Source organism: Dendropsophus ebraccatus, chromosome 5 (genome assembly GCF_027789765.1).
Source record: "Dendropsophus ebraccatus isolate aDenEbr1 chromosome 5, aDenEbr1.pat, whole genome shotgun sequence".
NCBI lineage: Eukaryota > Metazoa > Chordata > Amphibia > Anura > Hylidae > Dendropsophus > Dendropsophus ebraccatus.
In genome coordinates, this window is record NC_091458.1 from 110581521 (window position 1) to 110603224 (window position 21704).

The 21704-nt window shown below is 42.5% G+C and overlaps 1 protein-coding gene across 1 annotated transcript in view; it reads right to left on the reverse strand.

Moving 5' to 3' along the window:
• The window catches only part of FHL2 (four and a half LIM domains 2), a 46227-nt gene that overhangs the window by 14658 nt on the left and 9865 nt on the right, over window positions 1-21704 (reverse strand). The window contains exon 2 of the mRNA XM_069970984.1: window positions 4618-4796. Within this exon, the coding sequence (XP_069827085.1) occupies window positions 4618-4773 (156 nt within the window). The 5' untranslated portion in view covers window positions 4774-4796. The remainder of the gene's footprint in view (window positions 1-4617; window positions 4797-21704) is intronic.

The window sequence follows — 21704 nt, forward strand, 5'->3', positions numbered from 1 at the left end:
ACATGTCAATACTTTGGGCTGACGGCATAATCCGTTGTCAAATATCATTGAGTCTATGGAACGGGCGGGACTTCAAGTGGAGGCCGCCGGACAGAATCCACTTGAAGTCTCTTTGTGGATCCCACAAAAGTGAATGTACCCTGACATTGGATGATGATGATACAGAGAAGCATGATCACAGGTAAATTGGACATGCAAAATGTCTCATAGACTTGTAGTGTAAATCCCCATAGCACTTTACAGGAGTGTAGAGATAAAGGGACACAGTTTGTACAGCCAAGTGCTTCTTCTCTTTTATTTTAGCAATTGTTAGAGTCCTCATCACTGCTTGAGAAAGGGTTCATTTATGCTGAAACATTGCACTGGTGTGTATTAGAAACTCTGAATTCACTTGGAGTAATGTCTGTTCCTGCTTTATGGGTCTTGGTATCTGAACTCCCACCTTTTTAAAAATTAGTACTAAAGGGAAAGGAACTCCTACACCAAGGTCAGCTCATACGCCTGGCATGGATGCGAACAGGTCCTCCTAGATTTTACACCACTTTAATAGAGGTAGCTGTTCTATAGAACCATTGAGAAAGTAACTATAAAAATATACTGCATACAAATATAAAATACATACTGTACATATAGCATGTTACTATGAGGTAGTCTGTAAAGCATAGAGTACAAATCAAAGGAAAAAGACTTTAATGCTCTTTAAAGATACACATAAGCCCTCTGGGATCGAATAACAAGATGAAGGAGGAACTCACCAACTCTCTAGTAGTATTTTTCTTTTTAGTATAACTATATTTTCTCTGTATAGACTCATTAGAAATTTCGTCTGCCAACAAGGACTTATTTTTCCCCTTAAAGAGTTTTTGGGAAATGATATTTAATCGTTTTAAATAACAAGTCATAAATTTAAGTTTAAAAGTTCACGCTGATTAATTCCTTAAGATTTTTCGGACTGTAAAGTTCTGACTTCCTTCCAACTTGTGAAATTCCTGATGTGCCTTGCAGAAGAAAATGGGACACAGCTCCAGAGAATAATTTATTGCTTGCTTTCACTGGGAGAGGGAGAAATGTGAAACCTTCACTGTTTTCTTGCTTTTTCAAACGGGTGATATCAGATAAAATAAAATAATCGAGAATATTCCCAAAATAGGTTACAAAAAGCTTTATTTTCTCTATAACCATGATTTTGGAGGGGAAAAAAAACCAGATACAGTTCTGAGGATTAATTCTGGCTCTCTGACATTGCTTGACTGGGTCATGTCAAAGAAAAGAGAGCACAATGTTCTTTCTTGCCATGCAATTTAAACAAACAGGTTTAAAAGATAGGAGCACAGTTATCTATCTAGTTAATACAGAAGAGGAAAAGTTCTGATTCTACACTGAAAGCAGATAGAAATTATAGCACAAAGCTAAACCTGCCCATAGCTGGCATCAATTTCAATATGCCATTAGAACAGCCCCAAGATGCCCCCAGTGTATAAAGAGGTATGTGTCTCTAAATAAATCACTCTGACAGCCAATGGTTTAAAACCCCTCCCTATGTTTATCAGTATTTCTCTAGGATTTCTCTAGGATTTAAAGCATTTCTCTGAACTAGTCCCCACTCATATGTAAACAGTTTAGACGACAATTGCATGTAAACATCAGACCAGACCTTATCAAAGAACTATAATGGTTCCTTAACGAAGCAACGAAACATGCGTTGGGACTGTCTGTGTGTGATGACCTATACAAATGGGTAAGTGCTGAGGGGGATGAGGACTGGTCTGATGTTTACATACAATTATAGTTTGGACTGCTTATTTGTGAGTGAAAAATACTACCTAAAGGGGTATTCCCTCAAAGAGCTAAAAAAATTAAATGCCCCCAAACCTAGCTGGTCTTACTCACCAAGTCCCCATGAGTATTTTGAGCCGTCTCCCATCTTTCTAGCTGCTGCCGTTCCCAAGTTATACGTTTTTCTAAAAGATGGTCTATATCCAAGATAGGAAACTACATTTCCCATCATGCAATGCTTATGCCTGATGATGATGATGTAGCAGAGCTGAGATGGCGATGGCGATGTAGCAGAGTGGAGATGGCGATGTAGCAGAGTGATGATGGTGATGTAGCAGAGTGGAAATGGCGATGTAGCAGAGCAGAGATGGTGATGGGCATGATGCAGCAGAGGAGCACTGTGGGCGTCCAGGGGTGAGGCGGCTGCAGGTGAGTTCGCAGGGGGGGTGGGACTGGGGGGCCGCATGCACAGGAGCGTCGTGGGCTGCGGGCGGCCACTGGGTCAGCTGGGGGGGGGGCTATCACAGAAAGGGTTGTGCAAAGAGTGTAGGGGGAGATAGATGGTGCGGCCGTCGGGTGAGTTGCGGGGGGGGGGGAGACTGTGGGCACGGTACGGGCAGCCACTGGGAGACGGGGGGGGGCTGCACTGAGAGGAGCGGCGCGAGTGGCCCCCGGGTGAGCTGCAGGGGGATGGCACAAACCGTGGGCACGGGCAGCCACCGGGTGAGCTGGGGGGACTGCACTAAAAGGAGCGCCAGGGGCGGATGCCGGGTGAGCTGTGGGGGACCCGTGGGAACAGGCGGCCACCGGGAGACCTGGGGAAGGCTGCACTGAAAGGACTCGCGGCCCCCGGGTGAGCTGCGGGGGGGGGACGGGACACAGACTGTGGGTATGCCGCCTGGAGCGCTGCGGGCGGCCACTGGGAGACCGGGGGGGGGGGCTGCACTGGAAGGGGTGCCGCGGGCCCGTGGGAAAGCTGGGGGGTGGGGCACAGACTGTAGGTACGCTCCGGGCGGGGGGGATACATAGTGCTGGTGAGCTCCAGGGCGAGGGGGGGCACATAGTGGGGTGAGATCAGGGGGGTTGGGTAAATGGGGTTACACAGTGGGGGGGGCTGCTGTCAGAGAGGCAGACAGAGATCAGCTGCAGCTGTCAGCATCTCACTGTCCTCCCTTACTTCAGTGGACTGGGTTAGAAGCGCTAACCCAGCCCATTGAAGAGAAGGAGGACATATGATGCCGTCTCAGAGAGTCGGGGCCAGGAGCAGGGAGCGTGTTGGGTTGGACTGAGATTTAATGATTCTATGCGTTCGCTGGGGTGAGTGCGCCTAGATAACAGCAAAACTGTGCAGAATTCATTATAACTTTATATTGGAAAGATGGAAAGCTACGGGTGGGCAACACATTAATGCAAAAATAATTTTGGGGAGAATACCCCTTTAAGAGAGTACCTTGATGAGGTCTGTTTGGAGGGGGCAGATTGTGGGTACAGAGTCGCTTTAAGAGAAATGCTTTGAACCCCATACTATATAGCACCTTGTTGTTAAGTAAAAACACCCAGAATTTTGGTATGCAAACAATCTTACAATACTTTTTTGATTGTCTATTGAATACTTTTGTTTTTATGCTAGTTTTTTTAAACATTTTTTAATTGGAATCATGTTTTTATGTAATTATGAATAAATAAGTATCATTATTTGAAAAAGTATGCTCATTTTCTTTTCTGTGGTAAAGTGTACCTGTCGTTATAAATCTAGATCAACAGTAGATGGCGGGATGGCTGTTTGTACTGCGTGTGAACATAACCCAAACCTGTCTATTCAAACCTTGTGTATAAAATAATTAATGTACAGGGCTGGAGACTGAGCCCTGTACGTAACTCAGTCAAGGCAGGGAAGGTGTAGTAGGGAAGAGGCTTGCATGCTGTGGCTCAATATCACTTCTGTGGCACTTTAGCTTCCAAGGAAACTGCTACAGGCAAATAGCAGAGGCGCTTCCAAGAAAAAAATTCAATTTTATAACTTTCCAAATGGCCATCAACATAGACAAAGCAATCACTTGCTTTATCTTCCTATCACCTATCTGCCTTTTTCTGCAGCTCTGTACCTGTTACGAACCTGACAGATTCCCTTTAATCCCATTGTGCTGAAGCACTACTACTTGACCGGTGACGTGTTATGATCTTGCTAGTGATGCCACTTCTATGGTGGTTGGTCGTTGTAGTGGTACAGCTCAGCCAAAGGTGGTAGTGTTGAGATGCCAGTGCTAGTCCAACGCACAGGTGTGATGGTACTACCTGCTTGTTGTGGAGGCTGGCTGTACTCCCCAAAATAGTCGGTGACCTGCCGGGCTGTAATGGGTCCCTTGGGCTCCTGACACGGTAGTCCTGAGTGGCAACCAACCCACCCGGACTATTGGCACCACCACCCACAGAAAGGGGAAAAATGACCGAAGGGGTGTAGCGGAGGTTTATTACACAGATGAAAAACTGAACTGAATTGACTTGTTTTGTATATTTTTTATAAAATAATGATAAAAGAACTTTTAACATGATGCAGAAACATGGTATGAATCTAGGTTTACAGAAATAGTAACAGCAGAATGGTTTGAGCTGCACATACTGTATATGCTCTGCAAGATGTACATGTATAGCTATGTTAACATCTTGTTTTCGGACCCACGTCGAGAATTAGTGAAAAAAGGATGCTGACGTGCAGCCGAAAACGAGATGTGAACACAGCCTAAGGGTCACCGAGTTGGGACCTGCATCTCTCAGATGGTTATGGTATGTTAATGAGGGTTTGTAATAGGAAATATTATTTCACTAGAAATTCATCCTTACCTTGCCATCACAACCAATGGGCTTCTTGCATTCCTCACAGGTGTTGGAGTACAGATTCTCATAACATTTCACACAATATGGGTTTTCTTCTCTCAGAAGATACTTTTTTCCAAACAGAGATTCCTTGCAGTAATGGCAATCAAATCTCTCAGTCATTCTCAAGAGTGTTTACTCCTATCCTGTAAGACAGAAAATAATACTATTAAAGCTTCTCCTTGGTCCAGGGCACGGAACTACAGCAAAGGCTTCATAGTTAGTGTAATGCAAAGTAATGCAAACAAATCAGAACGTCTGGTGGCATTTAGTTAAATAACTTTTAGTTGTAGTCAGATATATTAGAAACAGCAGGGAGGAGTGCACGGCTCGGCAGTGTTTCTTCCCACTGTCACACACTCACTAAAGATGGGCTCCATGGACGCATGCTGTCTAGAAGATATGGTAGTACCACACCCAAAGACTCAGATTTAGGTCAGTTCGAAGACAAAGGTATATGCAAGAAGTTCATCTTTAGGTTACCATTAGACTAAGCGATTTTTGGCGATTAACGATAAATTATTGTAGACAAGAGCTTTTGGAAACAATCTGAAATCATTCACCATAACACAAAGGACAATAGTTGTTAACTAGATTTGCATTTCCAGGGAAATACATAGTGCTTGAAAAGAGGGCCCCTTTAACAGTGACTTCCCTTTAAGAAAAACTTTAACCCTTGATTGCCCTTCCTTTAAGAGTGACTTTGGTACTGTCTATTTAAGAGCAACTTTGGTACAGTCTCTTAAGGAGCAAATTTGGTGCCAACCCTTTAAAAATGACCTATATATTGTCCCTTTAAGACCAGCTTATGTACTGTCTCTTCAAAAGCGACTTAGGTACCACCCTTTGAAGAGCAACTTTAGTGCTGTCCCTTTAAGAGTGACTTTGGCCCCCGGCACATTAAGAACATCTTTAATACTGTCCCTTTAAAAGTGACTTTAGTACTGTCCCTTTAAGAGTGACTTATGTACCGTCCCTTTAAGAGTGACTTTGGTAGTGTCTTTTTAAAAGCTACTTTAGTACCTTCCCTTTAAGAGCGACTTTGTTAACATCCCTTTAAGAGCTAATTTGACTCAGCTCTGTTAGTAGTGAATGTGGCCCTGGCCCTTTAAGAGTAAGTTTTGTACCGCCCCTTTAAAAGGGACTTTGGTACCATGACTTTAAAAGCTAATTTGACTCAGCTCTGCTACATCACTGACTCACCTCTGCTACTTCACTGACTCACCTCTGTTACTTCACTGACTTACCTATGCTCTGTCATGGGGGTATCAGCTCTGCTACAACACCGACTTAGCTCTGCTGTGTCACGCAGCTATCAGCTCTGCTACAACATCGACTCAGCTCTGCTGTGTCATGTGGGTATCAGCTCTGCTACTTCACTGATTGACCTCTGCTACTTCACTGATTAAGCTCTGCTTCATCACTGACTGACTTCTGCAACTTATAAGGGTAAAGAACATTGCTCAGTTACCATGACAATCTTATTCATGTCAGTGAGAAAAAATTGTTAAGGACCTTCCATCTTCTACATTTTCTATTGGCCTATAGTGGACATGTGACTGCGTGGATGTTGTCCGGCATTGACTGACAAGACCTTAAAATTCCTATTGGCTGCTGTATTTCAGCTATTTGCATATGTGCTGTGATTGGCTGTTAATGCTTTACTGTGTGACCATTATTTCCTATGGGCCATTATTTCCTGTGGGAAATTTGGGGTCTTCAAAACAGAGTCTGTGTGCAAAGCGGTTTGGACTGTAGTAATCACAGAAAAATAGCTGGAAGAAGAAGCGGAAGAAGAAGAATACGGATTACAATATAGTGCTTTTTGAAGCACTATAATTACGATCGCAATTATGACCATATTGACGATAGTTTGTATGCACTACTCTACAAATCATATCTATCATAATAACGAACAAACAATGTGTACATACACCAAAATATCAGCAAAAGAGTAGCAAACGATTATGGTTAGCTTAAAAGATGCGTTTTTTGACACCTAAACAATTTTTTGATCATTGCCTGCATACACATGGAAAGATTATCATTTAAATTCAAACAATATAACAATTTTTTGCATGATAATTGTCCCATGTAATAGGGCCCTTAAAAAGATTCATTTTAAGATATACAGTATAGTGGACATGATGTTTGAGATAAAGAACAGACACTGGTGTTTTGTATGAGTTGAGAGGTATATATTTGGGGAACGAGGTATATATCTGAGAGTCATCAGAGATGGTACTAGAAGCCAGATCTGCTGAGGACTATAATGGAGCTACATCTTAATTTACATTACATTGTTACATTATTATGTAGACATTACTTAAAGTGAAGCTGCCAGCTGTTATTCATGTTCCAAACTGCTGACACTGTTAGATGCTGTTAGGTCAAGGAGACCAATAGTACATTTCTTATATCTGTCTGTGCTTCCAGAATGTAGAGAAATGCTTTTATTTTCTGGTACAAGGAATTAAAGAGGCTTTTCCAATCTCCTGATGTGCAGCAAGCTAGAATGTCTCCTCTCTCCCCCTCCCTGCTTGACACCTGGAAGCTGCTGGGTTCCCAGCAGGTTTAGGTATGTGGGGGAGTAAGGGGGTGTTACAACTTGCTGTACTTCTGGAGCTCGGGAAAGCCTCTATGACTCTTTGTACTATAGAATAAAAGCATGTTCTATGTTCTGGATGTAATGTGTCTTCTTTAGTTTGGAAAGTGAATTGTTGGCTGACAGATTCCCTTTAACATTACTAGTCCTAATTAAAAATTTTGTTTCATTTGGTACAAAAGCTCATATATACACCTTTTCCCTAGAATTATAAAGCTGCCGGTCCACAGGAAACAAGCCCTGGGTGATATCTGAACCTGTAACTTTTGCTTATATTTGGCGGAGGGCCAGGAGTCAGACCTTCACTTCACAATTGGTTTACATGCCTTCCACTACATTTTTAAGCCTTATAGACATTTTTTCCCCCATATCTAATGGTGGAGAAAGCGACCTTCTGCTCCCTGGCGCTTTCTACCTGTCATTCCATATCTTGGAAGTCTCCCTTCTCCCTAGCAAGACATGGAGGGTGGGTCCTAAGTACAATAGCTGCACAGTGTCTGTGATGTTGCGACTAAAGCCCCTACTACACGGGGTGATCAGCGGGAGCAAGTGAGTGCCGACCTGTCAGGTCAGCACTCGCTTGCTTCTCGTTCCCCGTGGGTAAGTGCATGGGAGCTGCAGGGGCCTCCCTGGACGATCTTTAGATGGTCCATGGAGCCCATAGGAGATAGCGGCAGTCTATCAAGGTCATTTGTCTTTCAATATGTTGAAAGACAAAGAAAGTCAACGATCAGCTGACATCGTGCATGTCAGTTGATCATTGCTTTTAATTACACAAACCGATTATTGGCTGTAATGGCCAATAATCGGCCAAATACGGACGATAATTGATTTGTGTAATAGGACCCCTCCATGTCTTGGTAGGGGGTGGGGTAACACCTTCAGCGCTGTGAAACAGGAGGCTTAAGTCATCTTCTGCTAACTGGACATCCCCTTTAAGATTTGACATTGTATGACAACATTTAGTTTACACAGATGATTTTTATTAATGTTCCCCAATATGCTCTAAAAAAAATAACCTATTGTTCAGTGTATAAAGCTCTTATCCACACCAATAAACACAAAGGGGGGGATTTATCAAACTTGGTGTAAAGTGAAACTGGCTCAGTCGCCCCTAGCAACCAGTCAGATTCCACCTTTCATTCCTCACAGACTCTTTGAAAAATTAAAGGTGGGATCTGATTGGTTGCTAGGGGCAACTGAGCCAGTTTCACTTTACACCATGTTTGGTAAATATTACCCAAAATGGTATATATCAATGAGAGAAGCACAGATGCACAAGTGGCAGCATCATGGAGAGAAGGGAAAGGTAGAGAGAGGTTTACACAGGAACCAATAACTGACCAAAAGGATTGTAGCACCCTGTACCCCATGTCAAGTCTTAGAAAAAAAAACATCATAGTAAAAAAAAGAAACTTGAAAAACTCAGAAAAGCAGCCAGCAACATAGTGCCACTGAACCTGCTATACACAAATACATAAAAACAACTATGGTATTTCTTTGGGGGGTGACAGAGACACAGATCCCTAGTTTCTAATTTAAGACTTTAGTCCCATATGTATGGTCATGCTATATTCAGTTTGCTTTTACTCTGTCTTTGCATCTGGAATTGGTCTAAACAAGACCTTCCTGTCACCAGAACTGAATTCCTGAATCAAACGATTAATCTTTAAATTTTTTCCCCCTTTCAGTATTTTCGCAGCTACGTCCAGATGATGCCATCTCGCCTCTCGGCTGCGCTGGCCTCAAGGGCAAATAAATGACTTACATCTTGAACTTGTATATTTTTTGTGCTTGCTTGTATATTTAATCAAACTAATTCTCTCGCATGTAACACTGAGCCAATTGTTCCACATGATTACACTGCACCTCTCTCTTTTTTTGTTAAGACCATCAACGATTTGGAATATTTCACATTTTTTCCCAGAGAGGAGATGAAAGTGTAATCTGAAAAGAAAATACCTAAGACATGCTGTTACAGGAAGAAGAGATCCAATTCCTTAGTTCATAAAATTGCTAGGTGAATTGACCACAATTCGTTACCTTCTGTTTGCATTCAGGTATTTGGGGGATATAGTGAAATCAAACGCTCTTCCTAGCACTAATAACATTACACTTATAACCATTACATTTACAAGGAATCTATTTATTATTTTAGAAATTAACACCAAGTATCCAAATGTCCAGTCTAGATTTTGTCATTATACACACATATTAATGAAATATAAACAACCGTATGTGAGTGTAAGCCATAGACTTAATAAATATTTAGAACAGACACATACAGATGTAGACTAAAACTTTCATTGCTGGATAGATGGGGCTTGGTGTTTCTGATTCATTTATTTTAACACTTGACTATAAGGGTATATGCACACGGAATTGATGTGACAATTCTTTGGGCAGACAACGGAATCCGCCCGAGCTTATAATGGAGCCGGCGGAAAGGGAAGCGAGAGCGCCTGGGGATGAGTGGCAGATTCCAAATGGAGTTTTCAGCGAGACTTACTCCGTGTGCATATATCCTTAGTATGACCTATCTTCTTTGATTATATATTTCACATTATGCAAGGGTCAGTTACCTCAATAATGGCAGTTAAAGTGATGCGGCACCTTAGAGCCACACTAAGGCATGTGTAAGTACCTTATCAACAATTGCCTAATATATAATGGCGGGAATAAATAAAAAATATCTAATTCCTTACAAGTTTTCCACTTTTTGAAGTCAATGGGATGAGGGACGTCGAATGCACACAATGTATAAAATAACAACGTTGTCTGCACGGATGTCAAAGTAATGATCATGTCAATTATTTGCTCATTGTGCCTTAGGCTGGGTTCACACTGCGTTTTTGCAATTATTTTTTTTCATCCGCTTTTTGCAAAAAACGGATGAAAAAAACGGATGCATTTGTGTGCATCCGTTTTGATCCGTTTTTCCACTGACTTCCATTGTAAAAAAAAAACGGATCTGTTTTTTTTTACGGACACAAAAACTTATCTGACACTACTTTTGTGTCCGTAAAAAAAAATGGATCCGTTTTGATCCGTTTTTTTTACAATGGAAGTCAATGGAAAAACGGATCAAGACGGATGCACACAAATACATTAGTTTTTTTAATCCGGATTTTTAAAACGGATTGCAAAAACGCAGTGTGAACCCAGCCTTACTGGTTTATTCTATTACCAAAGCATTTAATGCCCCATAAATATTAAAGTGATTATCCAGCCTTAAAAAACATGGCTGCTTTCTTCCAGAAACAGCAGCACTCTTGTCCTCAGTTTGGGTAAGATTTTGCAACTGATTTTCATTGAAGAGAATGAAGCTTAATTGCAATACGACACACAGCAGGGGTGGTGCTGTTTTTACAAAAAAGTAGCTGTGCTTTTTTCTAATCCTGGATAACCCCTTTAAAGTTGGGTATTCCCCCCAAGAGCTACTAAAAAAAAAATTGCTCCCAAAAAACCTAGCTAATCTTACTCACCAAGTCCCCCTGAGTATTTTGAGCCATCTCCCATCTCTCTAGCTGCTGCCATTCCATAGTTACAAGTTTTTTAAAAAAGCCAATCTATATCCAACATGGCGCTGGGCAGAAAACTACATCTCCCATCATGCAATGCTTATGCCTCATTGGTCCATGATGTAGCAGAGCTGATATAGAGTTAAGGTAGTGACATAGCAGAGTTGAGGCAGCAACATAATAGAGTTGAGGCAGCGACATAGCAGAGTTGAGGCAGCGACATAGCAGAGTATGATGCAGCGACATAGCAGATTTGAGGCAATGGCATAGTAGAGTTGAATTGAGTTGAGGTAGTGACATAGCAGAGTTGATTGCCGCGGGTAAGCAGGGGGACGGATTTCCGCGGTTGAGCACCGGGGGAGGGGGGGGCGGATTGCCACAGGTAACCACGGGAGGGGGGGAGATTGCCACAGTTGAGCACAGGGGGATGTCACTTGTCAGCATGGGGAGGGGGTTTGTTGCTGCGGGCGAGCACCGGGGGGTGTTGCTGTGGGTGAGCATGGGGGGTTTGCCGCGGGAGGGCACAGGGGATTGCCGCGGGAGGGCACTGAGGGGTTGCCGTGGGAGGGCACTGGGGGGGTTGCCGTGGGTGAGGGGGGCCGCAGGTGAGCCACGGGGCTGGAGGGTGTTTGTTCTGCAGGTGAGCCAGGTGGGTGCCTCGGCTGAGGGGGTGCAAAGGATGAGCAAGGGGGGCGCGGGTCAGCCACAGCGGGGGGGGACTGCGGGTGAGCACAGGGGAACACGGGGTGGGGGGGGGGCACAGGGTACGTGATCCCGACATGGAGGGTGAGCAGGGAGCGGTGTCAAAGTGGACTGAGATTTGATGATTCTATGCGTTTAGTGGGGGTGAATGCACGAAGAAAACAGCAAAACTGTGCAGAATCCATAATAAATTGATATTGGAAAGATGGAAAGCTATGGGTGCACAACATATTAATGCAAAAATAATTTTGGGGGGAATATCCCTTTAATGCTGAACAAACTGCAAAGCCAAAAAAGAAAGAACAAATCTACTGTATTGTAAAAAAAAACTGATTTGCATTGAATACAGACTACTGGGAATGCTGTATATCTGATAATGGTGGCCGTGATTGTATCTCTTGGCATTGTGAATCGGTTTGTAAGTGCATTAAACCACCTGGTCCGCACATACTTTTGTCTAAAGTTTCATTACATATTTCATGATCTGTCACATCATTTCTACTGACTGTGTAGGCTTCGTATCTAGGTCACAGTGCCCCATACCAACATATCTGAAAGCCTGCCTACATCCTTCTTTCTCCTGTCTGAAAATATGAGCTATTTGATGAAAGTGAGTGTAGTGGAAGAGAAACAATAGGTAATGTGCTTATACCTGTAATGATCTTTAGCTTCCCTTTGAGTTAAATTGTGTTTTCATAAGATAGCCGAAAATGACAGATTCTATCAAAACAGAAGAAGGCTACATAGACGGCTATGAACCAGAGTCCTATTAGACAAAACGATTTTTAAAGATAAACAATTAACAATCGCTAAATCATTCAACATAACACACAGAACAATAGTCCTTAGTTATGATTGTTACTATGATCATTACTACGACCGTTTACACCTTTTTGATTTCAGCAAAAGAACGAACGATGTACATTTAGCAATCGATTAGCAAACAACTAGCTATAAATTTCTGGTGAGCTGAAAAGATGAGATCAAAGACACAAACGATCGTGCATACAAATAGAATGATTATTGTTTAAATTTGAATAATATCATGATTTTGTGCCTGATAATCGTCCCGTGTAATAGGGCCCTTAGTTGTGCTTGCAATTTTCAAAATGGAACTGAAATGAAAATTAGACGTAACTAATCTAGACAAAATCTGGAAAATGGAAGATATAACAACTTGGCGGTGTTCAGGTAAAACCACCATCCATGAAATGGTGCAGACATTTGGCTAAAATGAGTCTTCAGAAAGAAGTCTTAAAATCTGTTCACTTTAGATAAGTTAGAGGTAGCATGGATTTTAGTTTCATGTCTTTGGGTTCAGTCACTCAGATGTATTTAAATTAAAGAAAAAGAGACACAATTACAACTTGCCAACTCTTAAGTGTTTCGGGATGTGCAGCAGCGAGTGGCACTTGAATATTGTGCAGATAGAGGGAAGAATAGATTCTACTAACTACAAACAAGTCCCTTAGGCCAATTTCCCACAGTCGGTGAGGAAACTGAAGCAGTTGGATGTTACAGCAAGACAATGATCCAAAACATACTTTCAACTCAACCTGGAATCTGTATATGCAAGATGGCCAAAAATATTGCTAAACTAAAAGTGTTCTGCCTGGAAGAGTGGAAAAAATTCTCATGGCAGGAATACAAAGATCATCAGCTTGCTTCAAGAATGGTTCAGAGGCTGAGATTTCCGCCAAATAGGACATTACTACTCATTGATGGATTCATAATTATAAAGGTGGAGAGGTGGTAGTCACATCCGGGCCTTAGTGCCTCTTACACATAAAAGGATACCAGTATTATAAATCGCATATGTCAGATGGGGGCGCTGTTACAAATTTTCCATTGGGGCCCAGAAGCTACAAGTTAGCCCTCTGGATGGCCTTTGTTTATATGATATATAATATATGATATATATATATGATATATAAATAGTTTGATACATGCCAGGGGCGGATTAACTTTACCATGGACCCCAGGCTGTTCACCAAGCTTGGGCCCCCCCAACCCACTGTAACTGTGGCGGCACTAGCTTTAGTCTTTTTCCTCCATAATGCAGTCTGTAAAGGACCTGTGGTGACATCATTGACACATGATAAGGTCCTTCAGTATGTTCTCTAATGTTACTGCATGGTCTCCTGGCTGCAGTTTTGCCCCTATTTGCAACATTGCGGTAAAAAGCAGCGATTTGTATGCAAATCAGGGCTGAACTGTAGTCTGGAGATAATACTCCACTGAAAGTATAAGTCTGTTTGGGGGGCCATGGGCCCCCCAGGAGCTCGGGGCACCGGGCTACTGCCCGAAACGGACCTATTATAATCCTCTACTGAATACATCAGATACCACACTCTCAGGGTGTTGAAGGGGTTGTCCGGCGATAAAAAATTATTTACAGAATAACACACATTACAAAGTTATACAACTTTGTAATGTATGTTATGTCTGTGAATGGCCCCCTTCCCCGTGTCCCACCACCCCCACCCGTGTACCCGGAAGTGTGGTGCGCTATACATACCTGTCACGTGCCGACCACGGTCTCCGATCGTCAGCAGTGACGTCTTCTTCGGGAGGCCAGCGGATCTTCCCGAGTGCTGGCCGCCCTCTGCAGCGTCATCCGAAGCTCAGCCGCGATTGGCTGAGCATAACTGTGCTCAGCCAATCGCGGCTGAGCAGCTGATGACGTGGCCGCGTCATCAGCCGCTCAGCCGCGATTGGCTGAGCACAGTTATGCTCAGCCAATCGCGGCTGAGCTTCGGATGACGCTGCAGAGGGCGGCCGGCACTCGGGAAGATCCGCTGGCCTCCCGAAGAAGACGTCACTGCTGACGATCGGAGACCGTGGACGACACGAGATGCGGTGAGTATAATGCACCACACTTCCGGGTCTAGCGTGGGTGGGGGGAAACACAGGGAAGGGGGCCATTCACAGACATAACATACATTACAAAGTTGTATAACTTTGTAATGTGTGTTATTCTGTGAATAATTTTTTATCGCCGGACAACCCCTTTAAGATGCAATGATCAGCCAACACTTTGTCTTCTGTTTACTGTGTTCAATTAATACATATACTATTCTGTAAGCTACTCATATTTATAATATTCTTTAACAGAATGAGCCTATGCATACTAAGATTATGAACCATACAAAGACTATAGCATGATAAGTAATGCTTAGCAACCAATGGTACCGTTTAATTATGATGTACTGTAGATAAAGCTCTTGTTAAGAAAAAGCAAATGAAAGGGTGGGCACCACTATGTACATATAAAATAAGAAGAGGGGTGCTACAAATGTTCTACAATAAGTAATATATTATAGGAGAGAAAAGGCTTGAGCACATATGGACATGTGCACACTGATGTTTATTTTTAAAAAAAAAAAGCTTTATTCTTATGTCTAAACATTAAAAAACATTAGAAACATTATTTTTCTGCAGCATTCTCAAGGTGGAGGATGTAGCCCCACACTGTTATGGAGTATAATTCACTCCCCAAGGAACCCGGGTACAGGATTGAGTATCAATATCAAAATATAGTTATATAGCAAAGCAATAAACCAGGGATGGGGAACCTTCGGCCCTCCAGCTTTAGCTTTGGCTGTCCAGGCATGATGGGAATTGTAGTTTTGCAACAGCCGGAGGGCTGAAGGTTCCCCACCCCTGAAATAAACAATAGAATCCTGATATCCAAGAGATATAAAAATGACCTGAAATCCCCATGCCTGGGATAACAGTGGGATAGATCACCCCGCATGTTGTGCTGCTACCGCCAAAAATATGAAGCAGGGGCCTTAATTTAATGGACCAATGTACATTTATTTATTAAAGTGTACCTGTGATATCCTCAGAAAAAATCCAGCTGGCAGAATCTACTGATCCACTGTACCTTTTCTTTTTAAGGCCTCCCCATTCACTAGCTATCCGTGGGATTAGTTCCTGTGCCTGATTTGCTAATTTGAGTGGAAATTGTCAACTGGGCAGTCCCCACTGCTCAGGCCCTAATAGAAAGAGCGCTGTGGTTTTACCCCCACTTGACTTTTTATGCAATCAGTCAATAGATTGTTAATGGTGAGGTCACCACTTCTTTGTTGTAAATGGAGAGTAATCCTGAGCACTGTTAAAAACTGTGCAGTGGAGACTACCCAGTTGACAATGAAGAGCATACCTCCCAAGTGTCTCTCATTTAAAGATACAGGACCTACAAGTCCCTTTGTCCATCTTTGCTTCTTAAATGGGCACTGTCATGAAAAAGAAAAATTCTGACTTGTCAGAGAGACTTGTCAAAAGCTTTGATCGATCAGTGTCTAAGTGTTCAGACAGTGCTTAATCAGGAGAACAAGCCGGGAGAAGTTTCGCTCCCGCCTCTGTGTCATTTTCCGACCTAGTCGGCTGCATTGGCTTACGTTATGCGGCCGTCCAGGTCAGAAAACACAGAGTCAGGAAATAAAACGCTGCACATGGAGTTCTTCTGGCTAAATCCATCACTGGGACCCTTGACTTTATAGCTTCTTTGTATGGGAAAATACTTTATGGGCCCCTTCAGGCTCCTGGGCCCATGAGCAACCACACCCTCAGCAACTCCTTTAGCTACACCCCTGCTTAAATAGTTAGGGCCCATTCACACTGCAGAAAACAGGTGGAAATTCCACGCAAACTCGGCACAGAATCCCGCCTACCTCACTGTCATGTATAGGGCACCTCCGTTCTCCGCGGCTCTCCACTCTCCTATTGACATTTTAATTCTTTGAGCGGAGAGCCACGGAGCCTTATAAATAACATTGAGACAGTGATGCAGGCGGAATTCTGAGTGGAGTCCGTGGTAGGGATTCCGCTCGGAATTTCTGCCAGTTTTCCGCTCTGTTAACGGGCCCTTATGCTAACAAAAACGTCCATGTCCACTGTTGTCCTCCTATTTTAGTATGGCATTTAATCCACTCCAGCATTTCTTACTAATTCAGAAAAATCTCAGTGCAGAGGACATTTGCATAATGCACACTGTGATTATTAATGTGTTCTGTCATCACAAGTCATTGCTCATGTATGATACATAAAATCCCATACTGTAATCGCCAAAGGATATTGCTAGTCAGGCTGTAATGTCATCTCCATATAAAGGTGTTATGTCTCAGAAGCTATGTTATATGTGATAAAGGTTACAGGGCCCATCTTTACAAACATTACACTTGTGAATGTGAATGTATCATCGCTTACTTGGTTTCAGTTATAACATTAGACTTTACCATTTAACTCATTTATTTACTGAAAAATATCTGCTAGCATCACGCCGTACATGAGTATTTTACACGAAACGACATGTTAATAGTTAGTTTCCATTATCTATAAATATATCTATGGAAAGTTCGCACAGCAGAGCTTAACAGATACGGCATGATGATATAAATGTTTAATGTAAAACTCATAACAGAATGTCATGAAAGCTTTATAATGTTTAACGTATTAGCAGAAGTGTTTGCCATTACTCAAAAACGCTTTGAAAATGATTTGAATGTTCAATACGCTCTCTCTACTGCCGTCTGGATATACATAGGTGGTTACTCAGGGAAATGTTGGAAAGTAAAATGAAAACAGATCTTCAAGTACATGGAGAAAGCAGGACTACAATGGGTTAAGTGAGAATAAAAAAGGGCCCTTTAAAAAAGACTAAACTGCTAGACCAGACTTATGTGCAAGAGTGATGATGTTTCTGGAAAGAAAAAACACAGAGGATTCTTTTCTAATCATATACAACTCCTGTAATCAATAAAATACCCATGAGTTCCTTTAAGTACTAGGTAATCAGTTAGAGGTTATGTTCACACACACAGTTAAATGAAAGGTAAAATATGGCTATAATTTTTAGGCTAAAATATGGCCGTATTTTCAGTGAAGTCAATGGGAAATTGGCCAGTAGTGCACACACGGTATAGAATAATAGCCGTAATGTATTACAAAGACAAAAAAAGCTCATTACTTACAACCTGGTTTTGCGAAATATGTCAGTTTTATTTTCACTCAAAATTACAATGGTAATTTTTTAGCTTTTATTTTACTGTTTGTGAACCTAGCCAGAGAAAGATTGGTAGCCATACACTAATTTGAAGGCTGAAGTCTTCTTTAGTCAAGATCTATTCCTATTAAAGGGGTTATCCAGCGTGGGGGCTATTTTTAGATCTGGCCAGGGAGGAGGTGGCTGAAAGAAATGACATCCACTCACCTCCCCCGTTCCAGCGGCGCTCCGGGATCCCGCCTCCTTCACTGACTGGCTGAGCGGACCTGAGACGTTACGTCTCTGGCCCGCGTCAGACACCCGGAAGCGGCCGGGAACCGGGCACCAGAGCGCCACGATGCGGGACTCACCGCTGGAAACGCAGTAGGTAGGCCCCATGTAGGTAGAACTACCAGTAGCTGGGTCTCTACTGTAGCTAGTTTCCGCAGTAGGTAGGCCCCATGTAGGTAGTACTACCAGGAGCTGGGTCTCTACTGTAGCTAGTTTCCGCAGTAGCTAGGCCCCATGTAGGTAGTACTACCAGGAGCTGGGTCTCTACTGTAGCTAGTTTCCGCAGTAGGTAGGCCCCATGTAGGTAGTACTACCAGGAGCTGGGTCTCTACTGTAGCTAGTTTCCGCAGTAGCTAGGCCCCATGTAGGTAGTACTACCAGGAGCTGGGTCTCTACTGTAGCTAGTTTCCGCAGTAGGTAGGCCCCATGTAGGTAGTACTACCAGGAGCTGGGTCTCTACTGTAGCTAGTTTCCGCAGTAGGTAGGCCCCATGTAGGTAGTACTACCAGGAGCTGGGTCTCTACTGTAGCTAGTTTCCGCAGTAGGGAGGCCCACATATGCTTTTTCCTGCATTTGAGAATGGATATGTTTACTTATGTTTTTTTGCTGCTCCACTATTGCACTTTAAAGAATACTGATACTTGAGCATTGCTTTTTCCTCCTCTAGCCCCTCTTTGTGTGTTAGCAGATGCAGACCATTATTCATGACATTTGGACATTTAAATTTTTATGTTTTTTTTAAATAGTTAAACCTTTCAATTGTGTATTTATCGAGTGGTTCAGCTCTTTATTATTGTTGGTGTAGTTTATAGCTAGAACCCTTACCTTTTTGGCCACTGTGCCTGTGATACAGATGTTTCTCTATATGGTGTATTAATGTAAGCCCTTCCCAGAGGATCCAATGGAAAGGTGAAGTCCACAGGTCCTTTAAAACGTAGTAATCTTTATTGTGCATCCAAAATCAAACAAAAATAAACATACAGGATAAAAACAAACGCTGACGCGTTGCGGAGATAGACTCCTTAATCATGGCAAAATAAGATAAATGTAACAGACTTTTAAAACAGACAAGATGTGACGCCCTGTGTGGAACACATCCCTCAAAAAGTGGGAGGAGGACGCTCCAGCCAGGTAAATCACATGTATTGTTTCCAAACAGAAAACCTGGCATGGATGAGAAAAAAACATACATTAGTAAATATACATGAGGTCACTTCTATAGTTTAATCCCTTAGGAAATCTAGTATTCAGATTAAGGATCCAGAATGCCTCTCTTTTGCGTAAATGTTGCGTCCAATTACCTCCACGTTTCGGTTTAAAGGGGTAGTGCGGCGCTAAGAAATTATTCACAAAATAACACACATTACAAAGTTATACAACTTTGTAATGTATGTTATGTATGTGAATCCCCCCCTTCCCCGTGTTCCCCCACCCCCGCACGTGGACCCAGAAGGGTAGTGTACCATACATACCTGACGCGCGTCGTCCCCGTCCCCGATCTTCTGTCAACGACGTAATCTTCGGAAGGCCGGCCAAATCGCGGCAGCCGCCCCTGATGCCGGCCCCCCTTTGCCGAGTCATTGGCTGCTCAGCCACGATTGGCTGAGCATAACTGTGCTCAGCCAATCGCGGCTGAGCAGCTGATGACGTGTGCCGTGTCATCAGCTGCTCAGCCGCGATTGGCTGAGCACATACATAACATACATTACAAAGTTGTATAACTTTGTAATGTGTGTTATTTTGTGAATAATTTCTTAGCGCCGCACTACCCCTTTAAATACCTTTTCTATTGCACTAACTCTGAGGCTACTAACATCCCTAGTGTGTCATTCAATAAAATGTTTGGATAGTCCAGACACTGGTCTTGTAAGTCTATGTCTGGATTGTGCCCTAATATCTCCTAAATGCTCTCCAATGCGTACCTTAAGTTTTCTACTCGTAGAGCCTATGTACTGTACGTTACAACTGAGGCAATATGCTACATATACTGTGTGTGTTGAATTACAATTTATAAACGAACGTATTTTGTAGCTTTTACCTGTGTTGCAGGAGAGAACTGTCTGTTGCTTGTAAGCCAGAGTACACATTGTGCGGCGAGGAGCGCTGCACTTGAAAAAGCCTTCTACCGATAACCAGATTTTATTACAATGTGTGGAACCATTGGTGCCAATGTCACTTGGGGAAAGAAGATTGACAACAGTCTGGCCCCTTCTAGTTACACACCGCACCCCGGGCATAAGGATTTCTTCACATCTACGGTCCTGGTACAGAAGCGGAAGATATTTTAAAATCATTTTCTTAATATCATTAAACTGGGGGCTGTATTTAGTACTAAAGGTGAGGGGTTTAGGTGTTTTATCATGTGTAGCTGGTGTGCTAGAACTATGTCTATCTAGCAGATGATAAGATCTATTCTGTCGTTCTGTAATAGACCTGGCTCTGTTAATGATATGATTCCTGTACCCTCTGGCTCTAAGACGATCCCCCAGTTGTTTAGCACATGTGTTATAGGAAAAATTATCTATATATTATTCTATATAGACTCGTAGTGATTAACCCATTGTTGAGGTGTAACATTACATCCAGAAAGGGGATAGACTGCAATTCAAACTAAAAAGTGAACTTTAGATTGAGAGTATTGCCATTAAGATAGTGAACAAAATTTATGGCCTCCTCTCTGGTGCACCCCCCCCCCATATCAGGAGGAGGTCATTTATGTAGCTAGCATACCATCTAATGGCCCCCCTATACGGGTTGTGGACACTGTACATGATGACCTTCTCCCAATATGCCATGTATATGTTGGCAAACGATGGAGAGAAGCTCGCACCTATCGGGCATCCGAGAATCTGCAAATAAAAATTATCCATAAACTGAAAAAAAGTTATTGGATAAAAGGAAATCAGTAACTAACAATATGTATTTTCGTAGTTTAGTACCGTAGTTACTGTACTTATCCAAATGATAGGATAAGGCCTTTAAAGCTAGATCATGGGGTATACTCGGATATAGTTCAGTGACGTCACAAGATAACCAGGACGAGTTCCAGATAGGTAGTAATTTCTCTAAATTGGCCAATAAATTTTTACTGTCCCACACGTAACCTATAGTACGAGTGGCCAGTGGTTGCAACAGATCATTGAGCCATACACATAGACACTCCAATTAGGAACCAATGCCTGCGACTATAGGGTGTAATGGGGGTGGAAAACAATTTTTGTGGATCTTGGGCAGGGCGTGGAAAACTGGGGTAACAGGAAAATCATTGCAAAAGTATTGTCTTTGTTTGTCATCAAGTATTCCCAGCTCCACTCCTGTGTCCAAGACATCAATCAACTTATCTCTAACCCTACCCGTGGGATCAGATGTGAGGGAAATATATATTGAAGTGTCCTCAAGCATTTTTAGAACTTCTCTTATATACAGATCTCTGTGTAGGACTACTACAGATCCCCCTTTGTCAGATTTCCTTATTATTATGTGGGGGTTATCTTTAAGTTCTTTGAGAGCTTTTCTTTCCCCTACTGACATGTTATCTTTTAACCCCTTCCTGGGTGGTGTATTAACCAAGTTAGTAAGAGCTTCCTCTACCAATTGCTGGAATGTATCCATAGCAGGTATTCTGGATTCTAGAGGGTAAAAACTAGGGTTAGGGATGGTGAGACATGTCTTAGTGGATTCTATCGGGTCAGACAGGTAAGTGTTTGTGCATTGCAGATCCAAAAGAGTTTGTACTGTCATCTGATCCTTAAAGAGCATGTTAAGGGGGGTAACCCCTCTGCCACCCTTGTTAAGATCATCACATTAGGGAGAAAGAGAAGGTCGGAACAGTTATCGCATTATCATCAAGAATATCATCAGACGATGCGCACAGAAAATGTCTCTTAATTGTGATCAAACAAACAAATTTATTTACATCCTGCAAGGTGTCATAAAGGTCAAACGA